Here is a 17,079-nt window from a genome sequence, read left to right on the forward strand (position 1 = left end):
AACCTGATCAGTTTTTAAAGAATCAAATTAAGAACCCACAAGAAGCTCATATTCGATCATAAATCTGGTTAGATTTCCCGTGTTACTGTAACATCACGAAGCGAAGAAATGTGACCCAAAAAGCGAAGAAAAAGCCCGATGTCTTTATAAATGGTTTCACAACATGGGGTGTAATCCAGCTGTCAAGGAAACTCTCCTGATCTGCCCAAGCTCCAGAGAATATAATTTCCAGGAAGAATCGATCACATTTTCTGACCTCTAAGTATGCCGACGGATAAAAACGGCACGCAACAGTAGGCACCGCGATTTCCAGTGTTGGTAGTTAACTCCTTTGTTTGCGAAACAGATAAAATCGATGTTTGCGCTTTCCCATATTGCAAGTACAGTAGTGTTACTGCTCGATTCGAGAATATAGATTCGTCTTCGAATACACGAGTCGCAGAAATGTGACAAAAAGAGAGCTAATGTTTTTTACTGAATTAATGTTCAAGCAGCGCAACATGTAGAGTGCCAGTAGTCTCTTTTTTTCGCGGTGGGGATTTATAGGGCAGGCGAAATACACACGCTAGCGCGCGCGAAATTCCGATACAGTTTATTAGACTCTAATGCTCCCCTGGCGTAGAGTCTTCTCGAAATTTTCACGCGCACGCGCGCGTATATTTCGCCCTCCCCACAAATCGCCATCGCCAAGATTAGAGACTAATCGCAGTGTCTATTCTTAAATTGATTATTTATTTTTATCGAGAACACTAAGCCAAAAACCACCAAAAAGTAAAAACCGCGCAATTTTCATAATACACGGGACCTGGTCGAAATTTCCGGTCTCAGTGATCAACTCATTCATTTCTGTGAAGAAGAACTAACAATCGATCTTTGAATATCATGTATCCACTTTAGAGCCACAGCAATTTCCGTCGTGTTGTAGCGGTTGAATCTTGACAGTTGGATTACACCCAAGTTGTGAAACCAGTAATAAAAACATCGCGCTTTTCCTTTTTTGTCACATTTCTTCGACTCGTGCATTCGAAGAGGAATCCACATTCTCGAATCGAGCAATGACTTCTTGCTTAAAAACCTTCCAAACCTGCGAAGTGGAACTATGGTGCCTACTGTTGTTTGCCGATATTATCCGTCGGCATACTTAGAGGTCAGAAAATGTGACCGATTCTATTCGGGAAATTATATTCTCTGGAGCTCGGACAGATCAGGAGAGTTTCCTTGACAGCTGGATTACACCCCATGTTGTGAAACCATTTATAAAGGCATCGGGCTTTTTCTTCGCTTATTTTGGTCACATTTCATCGTGATGTTACAGAAACATGGAAAATCTATCTAGATTTATGATCGAATATAAGCTTTCTGTGGGTTCTTAATTTGATTTTTTGAAAACTGATCAGGTTTTTAAAAACGAACTGGGATGTCCACCTGCTATTCACTACCTCGCCCCTCCCCCACTCGCTATATTTTCGGGGAAATCCGTATCTTACAAAAAGTTGTTTGTTTTTCTTTAATTACTTTAAATTTTTTAATTATAATTCGGTTTAATTTTTCTTTATCAATTAAAGAAGGTACCCTGTACCCTCGAAAAAAGGATAGACTCAAAGTAAACCGTTATCAATCGATTTTTCTATCATTGCGTGAGAAGAGTAAGAGTCCACAGGCCTGATCCTGTGCCAGAATCAATCCGGTTTTCAGAATGTGTGTGGTCTCAAAGGTGATAATTGTAATATCTATAGCGGTTTTGGAACACATCTTGACGATCAAAGTCTGGCTTGTACTAGTCTCACACACTCTTCCCCCCTTTTCTTTTTAAATCCAACTAGTGCTTTTCAAGATTGGAATAAGCCAAAGACCAGAAAAAGAAAAAACGAAAAAGAAAAAGAAAAACTAATGATGTAAGTGTAAGGTTCGTAGTATTGTAAGTCTTTTCACTTTATTATCCCTACAATATAAGTTGGTGCTGTGTTCGATCGCCTGAAAGATCACCAGGTGAGTCAATAGCACAATAATTACGGCCGCTGTTAGCTAAGCGACGAGTTCAAGGATGGTTACTGATGTTTACGATTTTGATTTTTCGATTAGTTCACAAAACGTTCAGAAATCGAGAAATCCTCAACTGTCTGGGGGTTTCTCGAGGAATAAAAATCATGCCCTTATATCCCCCATCCCTCCGAGGGGGCGTTGGGTGTGTATCCTAGATTAAAATACCTAATTACAAGAGTTTTCTTACCCCAAAAATCCCGAAAACGTGCGATCCCATTCTAACAACTTTATTGAAAATGCAACATCATTTTAGTCAACCCAGTAATGAAAATGCCACGCCCTCCAGCAGCACACTCTCCGTTAGTATATCACTACGAAGTACCCTCCCCTCTCCCTTTTTCATTTCCGTTCGCTTGTTGATCGTTTCCATTCTCAAGACAAGGGGTAACAATATCTAGAATTAAAATATGAGAAAGAACCGATGAGCTCTTTTTAAAAACATTGTTGTACATTTTGCCCGAGCTTTATATGTAGTGTCCATGGTAGATTCTCGCGACGTTTAGGGTCCTCTGGTGAATAACTTTAATAATAAACCTGAACGAAAATCAATCAATCAATCAATCAATCAATCAATAAACTTTATTTAAGGAGGGACGCTCATTAATCCAAGGAGTTATTTAACATGAAGCCCTCGCAGAACTGACTTGCCTTCTTCCCCTGAAGATTTGCACTTCCAGTGTGACTGATATGACTAAATTTTCCAACTTATTTTTATCCTTGTCGCGACTGAGTTACTTGGAAACGTGATAAGCTTAAACCGAGTGCAGGCCGGAAACCTACCAGTTGACCTTACATTCAGGGTTTTTTTTTTTTAATCTTTTCATTTGAACTCAAAAGGAGTTGTTGTATTGAACTCATTGTCGTGATGATTGACTGAAAAGGATTGTTGTGCTTTCCGTTGTCTAATGTGACCTGCGTTAATTTGGTGTACTGAATTTCGAGTTATTTGATGTTACACAAGGAAAGCGCAACTTACAAAAAGATCGGAAAAGGGAATGAAGCTGAATAAAGATAACTCGTTTTTTAGTAGTTGCAATGAGATGTTGTTGAAGATTTGGAATTGAGCAGTGACATTCAAATTGAAAAATGTTTTTTTGTAATCCCCTACCCAAGATCTTTTCCTCACAACCCCTTTCCCCCAAGAGGTTGTCTAATCAATTAATGGCTTCAATCTAGCTACTTTAGACTTCGTTCGATTTTTTTAAAACTGTTCAATGATTATACTCCAAGTCCCTTGATGACTCTCATGAGTTGACTTCTTTGTCTTACGCGGGCTTTTTTTGCGTTCGTTTTTACATGTTCATTTATTAAAACATCAATTTAGTCATCTAATTATTCTCTCTATGCTCATCCAATCAAACATGTAGCGCTCGATAAAGCTTCAGCAATTTTTTGATGAAATAACCCATTAATTATGAGATATTTAACATATCTTGCATATTTCATTTCTGACAACACTAAACAATCATCAATGGATACTTCACATTTCCCTGAAAAGATAAGTTGTGGTTGCGACTTAGAATCATTTTATTGAATATGATTCTTTCTAAAAGTTCTTTTTATCATTTAAATTGTTGCCAGCAAATATCTCAAGATGTAAAAATATTATAGCGTTGCGGCTGGGGTGATGGTCAGGCCATTTTATCTTTGCTGTAAGAGGAAACAGGTGCGCTGTTACTAATCATTTTACAATGTTTATCTTACTTGTATCACGATGTAACACGAAATGAATAATATCATATCTTGAAAGTTCTTCAGATCTAATATAATCTAAGTTTGAAAAGTTAAAAGCTGGTTATTTCTAACTGATCCATAAGTTCAACGAGTAGGATTGGGATGGAGCGCTTTTAATGTGAGCATTATATCCAAAGTCATATTCCTCTTGGTTTTTCAGAACAAAAGAAGCTTCGTTAGTTTCTGTGATTCCAATCCCATGATCTGCACGTGCACAGCTACTTCCTCCTCCACCAATCATCATCACTGATCCATCACCAATATCCCAGTCACACCAGAAGCCGATCTTGTTGGCGCTTTGGATGTTTCCACTGCACTCAGCCTGTTGAAACCCGTCTGTTGACTGGTATTGTCCGCCATATTGAACCGTACAGTTTCCAAGACACTGATCACTGGCCCAAACTGTGCCATTTCTAAAGTCGCCATAACTTGTGATTTTAGATCGAAATGTTTGTCCACCCAAACAGTTACCTGTGGTCTGTAACAGAGGAGTGTGACTGGGGTCGTCACTGCGCGTGATCTTTATTTCGCTACCGTTGACCGACCAAAAGGCTGTTGAGATCATATCGCTGTTCACGGAAGGGTTGTTTGTCGCTCCAATAGCAGCTTTCTGGTCATACCACCAGTTGCCATCGTCACGCATCCAGTTCTTTCCATCGCTGTTTGAGAATCGAGCGATAAGAGTCCAGCCTACAAAGAAAGTACATTTCTCATCTTTTCTGTTTTTGATAACAATGTATGGATAGTTTAATTTTATTTCTGAGTCTTTCTGGATGGCCATATAGGAAAGGATAATAATTTATTCTTTTTCTAGCTTGTGCAATGGTTTCAACCTTCTTCTGTTTTTCTTGGCGTCATTATTAAAATAAATTAACCATGAAAAAATTTTTGGTGACCATAAAGGAAATATATTTATAAAAGATAAAGTTATTAAGTTGGCAAAATAGGGTTACTCGTGCATGTTTTTTCTTTTTTCACTTTTACAAGAACAGTTTTAGGAGTGTTCTGGAAATTGGCATTAACGTCTCAAGGCCAGAGGGAAGCATTGCACTCGTCAATATCTGAAGAAAAATGGAAACTAACCTTTGGGTAAATTTACAAGAGAATTTGGAAATCAATGATAACAATAGGAAAGCGGTAAGCAGCTGAAATTTGAGGCGCTATCTAATTTTGGAGGGGAATTACACCGTCAGTTAAGTGTAAAACTTCTTGCCACATGGCTAATTGATGTCACCTTAGCCGCAAACTTAATTCTCCTGGCAAACGATGTATCACCGAATCCCAGGCCAGCTTTTGCTCCCCCTTACAGTACTAAAGGCTTAAGAATTTATCATCTAAATATGCACAGTTTACGAAACAAACTGGATGAAATACGCCTATTTTTTAATGAGCATGAACCCTACGTTCTTTCTTTAAACGAAACATGACTTGACGATAATACCCCAGATGAACAACAATACCTTCCGGACTACAACATAATTAAAAGAGATACGATGAATAAATGCAGTTCATATCCTTTGAACTGCGGTTATAGATACGTATGATGCACGATCCTCGCAGTAGAGAGCGCTATTTATGCAATAGCGAAAATCAGACCTGAAAAAAAGTTTTTTTCTTAGAAGATATAGATTGTTTTGGAGGCGACTTGGCAGTTTATATTTTCCACCATCTACAGTTCAACCTCATAGATAATGAAACTAGTTCAAATATTGAAGCGCTTTGATTTGAACTTACACCGACTACAAACAAGAAAATCTTGTTCGGCAGCCTATACAGGCCACAAAGTTCGGATGCTTCTGTTTGATTGGTGAAATTGAATCGATGTTAACGAACTATTCAAAGGATCACCGCGCCATTTTTGGAATTAGAACGCTTCACAAAATAAAACTCTCTCCACCAAGACAGTTAAGGTGAGAAACCATATACATAATGATCTTGAAACTTTCAGAGTAGTCTTGAGTCGTGTTCCTTAATTAGGATGTTGTTGAATTTAGGTCAAATCCAGGTGATGCGTGGAATCCTTTGAAGAATTTTTTTTTTTGTTTTTTCTTTGTTTTATGTCAGTAGCTGACACTTGAACGCGCCAGTTGTCACCCGTCGTGTGCGCGGGAAATCGTTACCATGGATCACACCCACTGTAAAAGATTTGGGGAAAAGGCGCAATTATCATCACAAGAAAGCTATTCATGCTAGCAATGAGCCTCACTGGAGCAGTTACAAAAGGCTGCGAAATATTGTGTCGATGAAACCTCGTAAAGAAAAAGCAAACTATTATTCAAACCAATTAAGTGAAAAACAAGACTCTCGGGAATTGTGAACTCTAAATGCGCTTTTACCAAACAAAAAAACAACTATTTTTGAATCAGAAACAAGGAACGATGAGAACAATTATCGGCCGATCTCAGTCCTTCCCAAAGTATCAAAGATCCTAGAGGGTGCTATTCAGGTTCAATTCTTAGCTTTTTTAACTGTACATCCACCGATCAGGTTTCCACAGGAAACACTCCAGGGAAACTGCAGGCTGACGTTTATCTCACCGATCTTAGTTTAGGATCACATGGATAGACAAATGGTTACTAGCGCAGCTGTGATTTGACTATGTCGATGTCGCCTAGGGGGAAATCTCAGAACGGATGTTGCAAAGAGCTTCAGCGCTTACTAAACCGTACGGCTCGAATTATTCTTCAGAGGAAAACTTCAAAAGACACCCTCCACGTTCTTAACTGGTTAAGTTTAGCCTGTAGAAGGAAACTGCATAAATGTATTTTAGTTTTTAAGAGCTTAAATAATTTGGTTCCAAAATATCTTACTCAGTTTTTAGCAAGGAATAGTGTTTTTCATAATCATACGACTCGAAGACGAAACGACCTGCCCCAAGAGAACTTTAAAGTATGCAGGAACAATCTATTTTAACGCATTACCCGCTTATGTCAAGAGTGCCCCCTCCTTGAGTAATTTTAAAAGTTTGATGATTAAACATTTTTATTTGTAATTTTTATCCTCTAGAAATCTATAAACATTTTATCTCTTTTTATATTTTAGCCTTTTAAATGTTATTTAGAGTTTTTATAATTTTTATTCTGATTTTAAATTTTTAAATTGTACATATCTTTATTACCCAGGGCCCCTATGGATAACAGCCTCGTTGCTGAATGGGCTACCCTGTTAAAATAAACTCACTTACTTACAAGCTAAGTTTGAAGCAGTTAATGAAACGTGCATTAAATTGTGTCTCACCAGTCACACAATGTTCCCATGCGTATTCTTTCGCGCAAAAGCAAACGTAACTGTACGTCTTCTCGTACTGTGCAGCGCATTTCACATTGTTATGACAAACAGATTAACAACAAATAGGGTTTACCTGTACATGTTTTTCCATTCCCAGTAAATCCGCTTTTACAGGAACAGCTGTAGGAGCCCTTAGTGTTGTGGCAGTCTGCATTACCGTCACAAGGCCGAATGGAAGTACTGCACTCGTCAATATCTGAAGGAAAAATGAAATTAACCTTTGGGTAAATTAACAGGAGAATTTGGAAATATACGATGACAGGAGGATAGCGGTAAACAACTAAGATTTGGGGCAGTCTTCTGTTGGCGAAGATAATTATACCGTCGGTTAAGTTTGAAGCAGTCTTGTAAATGTACACTTAATTGTGTCTTACCCGTTTCACAATGTTCCCCAGTGTATCCTCTCGCGCAAACACACACGTAACTATTCTTCTCGTACTGTGGAGCGCATTTCCCATGGTTCTGACAAGGCCAACTGATACATGGAGACTAAAGATAACATATAGCAATGAGAAATAAAGCGGAAGATGTGACATTCGCTCGCCAATCGTAGTAAATATCATCATAGGCCATGTTAACAAATGACATCAGTATCTTTAGCTAACCTCCCCGCTAATACCAAAAATCCTTTATAACTTATAAAAATGAAAAAGAAACGCTGAAGATGTGGCATTCGCTGAACAGTTAGAGTGAATATCCTTATGAGCCGTTTTTACAAATGGAGTCAGTATCTCTAAGTTAACATTCCCCGCTAATACCAAAAATCCTTTTTTAGTATTTTCTCAAATAACTCCTCTCCTTACTTCTGCGATCAACCCCTCTCCGTACGCATTCAACCGCGTGTAATTCATCTCCTCTTCCTTTCAATAAAACAGAGTGAACAGTTTTCGTTTGCAACTTACTGCAATACTATAGTGATGGTGACTCTGACTGGGGATTAGCTTGTCTGAGTTGTTGTAGATATCCGATGGAAGCAATTCACACAGAATTGTGCCATTGATGTCATGAAAAGCAGCCAGGTTAAAAGAGAAACATGAAGGGATATTGACACAAGCAAATCCACATTCGCGGCCTTCAACAACATGGTCCAAACCAATAGTAGTGATGTTGAGAAAGAAAGACTTGTGAAGCTCAAAGTTGGCATAAACCATTTTTTCATCTGTGCGTCGGCTAAGAGGTTTACCTTTAACCAGTAAATCGGCGACTTTTGTTTCCAGAAATGAAAAAAGAAATGAAACAATTTATTACAAGTTTCGACTCATGCCCAATATATCATCAGAATTCTAAAACACGTGTTAGAAAAACTACTATCACTAGTACTTGGAAACAACTCCTTGAATTTTTGGGAAGTCTTAATTATAAGATCATTTAAAGTTGTATGCTACCATTATCCCCATGTGGTCGAAATCTGATCAGTTCCCTTGCTCTTGAATTAAGCAATTTTATAGCAAACTGTAAGTAATTTGTCAGACTGTAAAATGATATGATACAATAATTCTAGGGGCTTTTTGTATATTTGGCATAACAGATCACATATCAATTGATAACCTGTCGTAAATGTAAATATACCCAGGCTGCAAGTAGTCTATCAGTTCAGAAAGCAATAAACAGGGAGTCCACTCTTAATGACAACTTTGTATATTATTGATTAGTTAGTGAGAGCGACATATTTTTTTTTTTAAGAATTTTTCTAAAATTTTTCAAGATTTCAAATGCAATAACTTATATCTAAAAACAAACTAATTTCACTGCACCAAATTTGCTTTTTCTGTTGTCTTGTAAACTGACAACGTCCAAAATCTGACGTGCTTTCGAAAATTAACCAGTTAGTGTTAGCAATTTCCACTTAGAAAAGATATTGTTTCGACTCTTCATGATGAGAACTTGTCAGTGACAACAGTTCAGCAAAAGGAATGAAACAATTTCATCGTCGTGAATAACTTAACTTTATAAGTGTTCTTAAATACTCCTCACTTTATTTTCAGTATAAGTTGATTTCCTTCCTACCTTATTTCCCTTTGTTAGGACGAAACAGTTGTAAAACTTTAAGAACATGCAACTTTTGAAACAGATGAATGAATAATCGAAATTTTTCACCTCATATTCCTCCACTTCTTTTTCCTTTTCTTTTTTTCTCTTTTATTTTAATATTATTCGGTGAAACAGTTTCTTTACAATTGCTCTTTCTATAAGAGGATAAAACATGTCGTATGGTAGTCCCCTGTATTGTGATTAAAAGTTAATGTGTGTCTTGGTAATAATCTTGAACGCTTCAAACAAGACACAGGCTGGGAATTTTTTTCCTCTACTCCGGAAAGAAGATGATCTTCACTGCATTCGATTCTGGAATAGTTGAAAGAGAATACCGTGGCGATAGGAAGAGCCAAAAAAAGAAGAAAAAAATTAATATACTCTACGTGAAATGTTTGAATGCTATACCAGCAAAATATTGAGTTTATGATACAACTTAGGAGAGAATGATAATTAAATCACCTTTGTCTGCTACAGCCCATCCAAGTAACCATTCCACTAAAAGCACAGACACAAAACCAAACGGAAGCAGCGACAAAATGGAGCTTTTCTTTTTAAAATACATCACGGCATACGACTGAAATATATCTTGTGTTGACAGACTATTGGTGCACTGACTGTTTTAGTTAGTTGCGCGACTGAACATCGCGGTGTGGGTCCTAATTCAACGACCATTAGAAGATCACTTCCCTTGTTCGTTTCTGTAAAGCAGAGCAATAAATATTTAATGCTAATTGGCTTAATTAAGTTCTGTGATTGACAACGCTCCTTGCCCCATGCAACGGCACACCTAAATACTTAACTATGACGGGCCTTAAGATAAAATCACATTACGCTTATGTGGTAACTCACTTAGGATAGATCAGTTATCGATAACAAACCCACGTTCATTATTAATTTATAAAGATGATTCTTCAGCATTTTGGTTTTTTTTCAAAGAAACATGATTTAGTTACACTTAAGAACATCTTTGAGGCAGTCAAATCTCTACTTTCTCTTCTTTCAAATAACCTCTTCTAAATGTTGTTGACGAAAAAACGATTATATGCAATCGTTACTTTCTAAAATGTTTCTCGCTTTACAGTGATATTGATGGAATGAGGAAAGGTGTTCTCCTTAAAACATTAAAAACAAACCCAGTTATTAGCAGGTTATGATATATAGACGTAGCATTTGTGCGTTTTCTTGTTTACATCTGAAGTTTTAACTGATTAACGATTAACGTAGTAATGGGTATTTGGAAGGGAAAATAAGGAATGAAAATAAGGAAATAAGGTGATCAGGGACTTATAATTAGTAGCCTCGAGGAAAAGTTGTATATTTTTTTTATTATTTCAGTAAATTGCATGAAGTGCGAATGTCTCTTTATAAAATAAACAGATAAGAGGCAGTAATGGATCAGCAGGTATCAATTTAGCAGGTGAACTTTAAACATGGATTGCAGAGTTTACTTTTCCTGTATTGAGAATGCAAGAGTTTCCTTTGACTCAGTTTGAATTTCCTGTCTTGTCCACTTATTTTCGTGGTCTATTGTCAGTCCATAAGCCTTTGCGCGTGGGTAATGATTCGATTTAGCGCCCCCTTTCAGAACGCGCCCCTCAGCGATACTACACAACATAACGTCTAATAAGATATATATATATATATATATTTTTGATAATTATGACAATTTTTATCTATCCTCCTTTTTAGTGGTTTCTTTTCTTTTTTTCTTTCCTATTACTGAGTAATAAACAAAACAAGAGGTCGCTTAGAGCGAAGAGTCAGCTTTCGGCGGCGGTATTTTTCTAGATGAATGTGGGGACTTGTCTCTCTTAAATACTGTTTTATGGCATCATCAAACATGAAAAAGCTTTAAAGTACTCAACTCAGACGTCAACCATATGGCTTGTAGACGTAAATTTCGTAAGTTTTCGTAAAATAACTGAGTCCACTTTTTTTTCATTGCTGGGTGGAATTTCGAAATGTGCAAATTAAGTTGACTGTCTGAACAAGAAGTTCACCGTAACCACAACATATTTTTATATTTCTATAATCTTCTACCGTACTTAAGCTAGTCTGAATAAAAACATCATGAAAGAAGAAATGAGAATTTCGCGCTATGCCGAGATTAAAAGCTTGTATATTTACGGTCATGACGGCAAAGGCAAAGCAGGTGTCAAACGGAAAAATAGTTTTCAATGTAAGAAACCGTTAAAAAGAAAAAAATCATATGACTTGTTCTCACAAAGGATCCATCTAAGTATGCGAAACAAAAATAATACCTCAAACAGGAGTTTTGTGAAAAGACGAGTAATTCAATTTCTGCCATTTTTGATGATAGGCGCTGTCACAAACGAGCCTTTGAGCGCTGAGCCGATTTTCGCTTGGGAAAAAACATATTACAATATTTGGAAAACCCATGGTGGTTTCAATTTTTTTTTAGCCCAAGACAGATTCATGGGCAACTTTTGAAAGAAATCGGTTATTTTTTACCCGAAAAGCATCAGACCGCTTTTAAAGAGACTGCCTAAATAGTAGGTAAACATATGAAGCCACCAGTAAAATTCTATCAACAAAAGTGTGTTCTTGTTTTGCAATTTTTATTTCTCAGCTTCGCCATTGCGTCTACGTTTTAGGTCCCTAATGCACCGCAGAGTGAAACTCCACGCCTACTCATTTAGAATTAATTATTTATTGGTTACAAGCGGAGGCCCATACCACGAAAAGTATTGCAATGATGTAAGCGCATGTGTGAACTTCTCAAGTAACAACATTTAATCAATGAATCTCATTTAAAGTGTTAAACCCCAAAGGAGAAGACTACTTTCTACAAACTGTTCGAGATCATAATGCATAATTGATGTTCTCACCGTGAAGTAACATGCATTGCTTCATGCCCTACAGGAGAACAACGATCTGCGTGGGTTGATCGGCCAGATCGGAAATTTTTTGCAAGAGCTATTATTAAATGCTATTTGGCTCTTTTAGCATGTAAATTATTTATTACACAGCTTGATAGTCCATGCTGCTTAGAATAGATCAGTTATCAATAACAACTCCCGCTTATTATTTTTAAAGATGATTCTTTGGCATTAAGGTTTTCTTTCCAAGAAATATATAGATGCAATTAAAAACATCTTTGAGGCAGTCAGTTCTATAGTTTCCCTTCTTTCAAATAGCCAGTTTTCGAGGTTGTTGTTAATTAGTAGCCTTGAGAAAAGGTTGTATTTTCATTCTCTCAGTAAACTGCATGAAGTGAGATCGTCCCTTCATAAAGCAAACAAATTAGGAGCAGTAATGAACCAGCACGTATCAGTCTAGCAAGTGAAATGTAAACCTTATTGCATTGTTAACTTTTCTGGTGTTTAAATTGAATGATCCAAAAAAATTACATTTTTAAGCAACCTCTTTCCAATAAGCGCCCTCCCTTGAGGTAGACTAAGAGTAAATAGGCGCCCTGGAAATAAAAAATAGAATCATTACGGTAGTAGTTTACGCGGCGGAAATAAAAGTTTAGTTAAAAAGAAAGTATTTTGGAAGCATGAGCCGATTTCATGTCCATTTTAGATCTGGAGAAATTCCTCTCGATGAGGATCCTACTAATGAACTATAATGTACTTCTGATACATTCAAACAACCGCCCAGAAAGGAACGAAATCAATGATATCTTTTGTGGAAGCGGACAAGCCCAGAATACTATTTCTGCAGTTATAATCAGGAGTGGACGCCGATTGCAACATATATTTTGTGTTTACATAAACATTCAGCGTAGGTACATGTTACATATCAAGCGTAAAGATTTATTTTTTGTTCACATCATAGGGGTTTACACTAAATACAAGCAATATAGTTCCCAGGGTACCTCTCGTGTAAGTAAGCAGGTGTGTCATTCCTTTAAAATGTTACAAAGTGCTGAAAGTTAAAGATAAATTTTCCTGCTCGGTGATACTCTTATATTTGTTGATTTCGCATCGCTGAGTCACAACTTAAGCTAATTTCGAACTATTATTAAAAATGTAGTTTAATTAAGTGACTAGGTCCTGTTAAAATGAATTAACTTGATGGTGACACAGTGTAGCTGTTTGAGATTAAACTGTTTTATAAAAGCGAAAGCAAAAAACCATCCAATTGGTTAACGGATCCAAAGATTTAATGAGTAGGACTGAGAAGTACGTAAATCAAAACCGAAGTCTTGTGCAGCTGAAATCCCAAAAGAGGCTTCGTCAGCTTCTGTAATACCAACACCGTGGTCCGCCCGATCGCAGCTACTTCCTCCTCCACCAATCATCATCACTGATCCATCACCAGCATCCCAGTCACACCAGAAGCCGATCTTGTTTGCGCTTTGGATGTTTCCACTGCACTCAGCCTGTTGAAACCCTTCTGTTGACTGGTATTGTCCGCCATATTGAACCGTACAGTTTCCAAGACACTGATTACTGGCCCAAACTGTGCCATTTCTAAAGTCACCATAACTTGTGATTTTAGATCGAAATGTTTGTCCACCCAAACAGTTACCTGAAGTCTGTAACAGAGGAGTGTGACTGGGGTCGTCACTGCGCGTGATCTTTATTTCGCTACCGCTGACCGACCAAAAGGCTGCTGAGATCATATCGCTGTTCACGGAAGGGTTGTTTGTCGCTCCAATAGCAGCTTTCTGGTCATACCACCAGTTACCATCGTCACGCATCCAATTCTTGCCATCGCTGTTTGAGAATCGAGCGATAAGAGTCCAGCCTTCAAAGAAAGTACATTTCTCAACTTTTCTGTCACGGTTTTTGATAACAATATGTAGAAAGGTCAGTGTTAGGATAGCTATTTATTATATTTCTGGCTTGTAAAAAATTGTGCAGTGGTCTCGCCTGTCTTCTGTTTTTTTTTTTTTTTTGTTTTTTTTTTTTCTTGGCGTCAGCAGTAAAAAAAAAATAATAATAATAAAAATAACTGCAACAATTTTTCTGGTGACTATAGTGGGGAGGTATTACCCATTGCTGTAAAACGGCCAAAAATTTTAACCGTAAGCCGTAGAGAAAAAACTCGAACTCAACTCAGCTCTTTACAGGATATTATCATCCCAACGTCAAAGTAAAAGTTTCGTCACCGAAACAGAAAGAAACTGGCCTCTTAGCCAAGCACTGCTAGTGAAGCAGACATTACTTTTCAGCTGTTGTAAAACAATATTCCCGTGTCTCATAAACCGTACATTCACCTCAGTGGAGTATAGTATCATTTAATTCCAGTATCATGGCTTTGAAGCCACCTTTTTGTGCCTTCTAGTTACGATAATTTTCAAACCTAACAATTTTCTTCTTGATGCATTTTCCAGTTTTTTTAAGAGCACTGCTAGTACTGAAATAACCAAGTTTCTAATCTCTCTACTTCCATTGATTTCTATTTCTAAATATTTTCACTTTACTGCTTTTTGGATGAAAGCATTCGCATCTTAGGGTATAGCCACATAGATAAAAAATTGCCCATCTTTTCTGTGTTTTTAATAACAATACATGGACAGCTTAATCTCATTCTACGACTTTCTGGATGGGAAAATCGTTACAATCTGATAGATTGTAACGACTTGTGCGATGTAGGTCTCGCCTTCCTTATGTTTCTTGGCGAAATTTGAGCCGACAGAGTGCGGCCGTTTTTTAATCAGTTCGTGCATCGGACAACGCGCAGAAGGCGTCTTGAATATTAGATGCCACGGGGTCAGTATGGAGAAACAATTGGCGTTGTTTGTTGCTTTTGCAGCCAGCTCCGTCGGATAATATTTTGAAGCTTTTAAACCACTTTGCCATTGGTGAGCGAGAGATGTTTGATCGTCTTGGGATCAAACGGCAGAATTAAAGCGGTATTTAACAGCCACGGGCTCAATAAATCCTCGTCGCCAGTGTAAAAACGTGTAATAATAGTTTTGTTCCGATCGGTTTTTATCTTTAATGGCTGCCTATCCTTTTACACAACATCACAACACGACAGCACATGCTCGCTCTACGAATTTTACTCTCTGAGTTCGAAAAGCATGCTTGGCATACCATATCATTTTGTCAGCTATTGACTATTACAATGTCCTCTCATCTACGTTTATAACTCCTCTCCTGTGGGATGGAAATTCTAAAAACAAATATTACACCTCCCCTTACCGAAATTTAAAAAAAGAAATAAGCAGACCGTTAAAGCGACTTACTAAGTTTAATTCTTCTTGAAGTCTTGTTTTGAAATTAACAAAGATCCCTGTAGCGACACTGGGAGGCAGTAACGTATTTGAGCGATCGAATATTAACATTCTCTCATGCTAGATTATGATCACAGACAGCTTAAATCTTGCGTCTTCATCGGCCGAATTGTGTATGTTTGCACAGTTTTCAACACGAATCAAGTAAAGAATATTCTTGCAAATACGATTTTTTCAATAGTCAGAGGAACGGTATGCACAGGGGCGATAATGTAGCCACAATCAAAAACACTGGTGAAGCGGTGGAATCATCAAGCGCGCTGGCTATAATTTTTCACAGTTGTGTATTTGCCTCATTAAAAGCCATTTTTCTCGTATTTCATACTTAGTGGCGACAGCGTATTAATGAACTTTCGGATCATAACTTAAGAGAAACAAAATAATTTGTATTTAGAACCGATTCCGCTTTCAATTCCCGTTATGAAGTTTTTTCAAAAGCTGTTGTAATTTCATTTTTTGTCCAAAGAGTGAAATAATTCTGTCTTATTCTGAGATGCGCCAGCCAGCTGGATTTTGCTTGAGGAGCGGCTCTTTACATGTTCGCCACCACTGAGCACTCTTATTACTTTGGCCTGTTCTGAAGGTTTTACAAAAAAAAAGAAAATGCAATCTTACCAATTATTTGACAGCCATCTCCAGTCCAGGGATGTATGCAGGAACATGAAAATGTTTGGTTCTTCTCATGAAACAAACAGGAACCGCCATTACGACAGCCTGTCATGAGACATCCCTAAAAATAACAAACATGTATGGTCGTTTAACAGGCATATTTACCATATTGAGTGGAAATCTTCCTGTCCAGCTGCTGTCATTTTGTGTATAATTGTAAAGTAAACAGAACTGAACGACTCGCGAAAATCTCAAACTAATATGCATGAAAGCGTGAAGATACTTTACAGCAGTTGAAAATGAAAACTTTCTCTTTCTACCGTGAGTGTTGAAAATATTTATATACATACCTTGAGCAGCATAGAGAAAGTAAAGCCTTGTTGATCATAAAACTGAGCGTTTCCGTTAAGGATCCCATGTTTGTTCAGTTCACAAGTTCCTTTATCGTCCTTTTCAGTTCGTTCCTCGAAGTTTGTAGAAGTACACCAGGAGTTTCTGAGGCACGAAAGGCTGCATGATATTTGATTGGGAGATTGAAACCGTTTGACAGCATGACCAGCGAGTCGCTTGTTCTCCTGGGTGGTGAATAACGATGAACGAGAAAGCGTCGAGTCCTCTTTTGCGAAAATAACGGCCATTCCTTGAAAGAAGAGAAGGAAGAAACTTTCCTTGATCGCCATCTGTAAACATACTCGGTACGAACACAGTGAGATGATAGACGTAGGTTTTATTGGCATTGAAACAGAGCAACACGATTGGCCAGTTCTTATCGAGGTTGGATAAGGGAGAGGCCAGATGGTAATTTCATAGACGAATATTTGTTAACTTTACGCGTAAACCTATGAAATGGTCCAATTCTGTGTTGCTGATATAACACAGACAGGCGAAACGTAAAATTGAGCTAGATTGATTTTTAACCAAGTCAAGTTTATTACCGTGAGATGTTCGTGGGAACTGACCCAGTTGAAACATGTGATGAATTTTCTCGTCCTTGTTGTCATTGTAAAGTTCTTTGGTTCTCAGTTACTGTTTTATTCTCAGGTGATATGACCACCTCTGACAAGGAGGCGCTTTTTCCAGCTTCTCCTTTCTGTCCTGTCATTCCACGGGGGCCAGACGCGCCAGTAAGTTTAAAAATTGAAAAAACAAAAGAAAAAACA

General features: G+C 37.6%; 3 protein-coding genes across 4 annotated transcripts in view; all 3 read right to left on the minus strand.

The window, feature by feature from the left end:
- The window catches only part of LOC148740074 (uncharacterized), a 93,825-nt gene that overhangs the window by 42,628 nt on the left and 34,118 nt on the right, over positions 1–17,079 (minus strand). The gene's annotated exons all lie outside the window — the stretch shown is intronic.
- On the minus strand, positions 3,553–9,806 carry LOC148740079 (uncharacterized). 2 transcript variants are annotated; one of them, XM_088748144.1, is made up of 5 exons: positions 9,559–9,806; positions 7,968–8,269; positions 7,440–7,554; positions 7,139–7,261; positions 3,553–4,467 (listed from the first exon to the last, which is right to left on the minus strand). In XM_088748144.1, the coding sequence occupies exons 1-5, from the start codon at positions 9,659–9,661 to the stop codon at positions 3,845–3,847; spliced, it is 1,266 nt and encodes a 421-aa protein (XP_088604270.1). In that variant the 5' UTR covers positions 9,662–9,806; the 3' UTR covers positions 3,553–3,844. The 2 variants fall into 2 exon arrangements, with proteins under 2 accessions (XP_088604270.1, XP_088604271.1); XM_088748145.1 differs by lacking the exon at positions 9,559–9,806 and adding an exon at positions 8,386–8,742.
- LOC148740080 (uncharacterized) lies at positions 12,858–16,772 on the minus strand. The gene is made up of 3 exons (XM_088748151.1): positions 16,270–16,772; positions 15,926–16,040; positions 12,858–13,815 (listed from the first exon to the last, which is right to left on the minus strand). The coding sequence occupies exons 1-3, from the start codon at positions 16,654–16,656 to the stop codon at positions 13,211–13,213; spliced, it is 1,107 nt and encodes a 368-aa protein (XP_088604277.1). The 5' UTR covers positions 16,657–16,772; the 3' UTR covers positions 12,858–13,210.

The sequence above is a fragment of the Stylophora pistillata genome, chromosome 2 (genome assembly GCF_964205215.1).
Source record: "Stylophora pistillata chromosome 2, jaStyPist1.2, whole genome shotgun sequence".
Lineage (NCBI taxonomy): Eukaryota > Metazoa > Cnidaria > Anthozoa > Scleractinia > Pocilloporidae > Stylophora > Stylophora pistillata.

Coding starts and splice junctions, on each gene's coding strand:
- LOC148740079 (XM_088748144.1), bottom strand. CDS start 9,661: ATGTATTTTAAAAAGAAAAGCTCCATTTTGTCGCTGCTTCCGTTTGGT. Junction 8,270..9,558: donor ATGGGCTGTAGCAGACAAAG/GTGATTTAATTA, acceptor TGGAAACAAAAG/TCGCCGATTTACTGGTTAAA. Junction 7,262..7,439: donor TGGGGAACATTGTGAAACGG/GTAAGACACAAT, acceptor TTTTTCCTTCAG/ATATTGACGAGTGCAGTACT.
- LOC148740080 (XM_088748151.1), bottom strand. CDS start 16,656: ATGCCAATAAAACCTACGTCTATCATCTCACTGTGTTCGTACCGAGTA. Junction 16,041..16,269: donor CTTTCTCTATGCTGCTCAAG/GTATGTATATAA, acceptor TGTTATTTTTAG/GGATGTCTCATGACAGGCTG. Junction 13,816..15,925: donor AGATGGCTGTCAAATAATTG/GTAAGATTGCAT, acceptor CTTTCTTTGAAG/GCTGGACTCTTATCGCTCGA.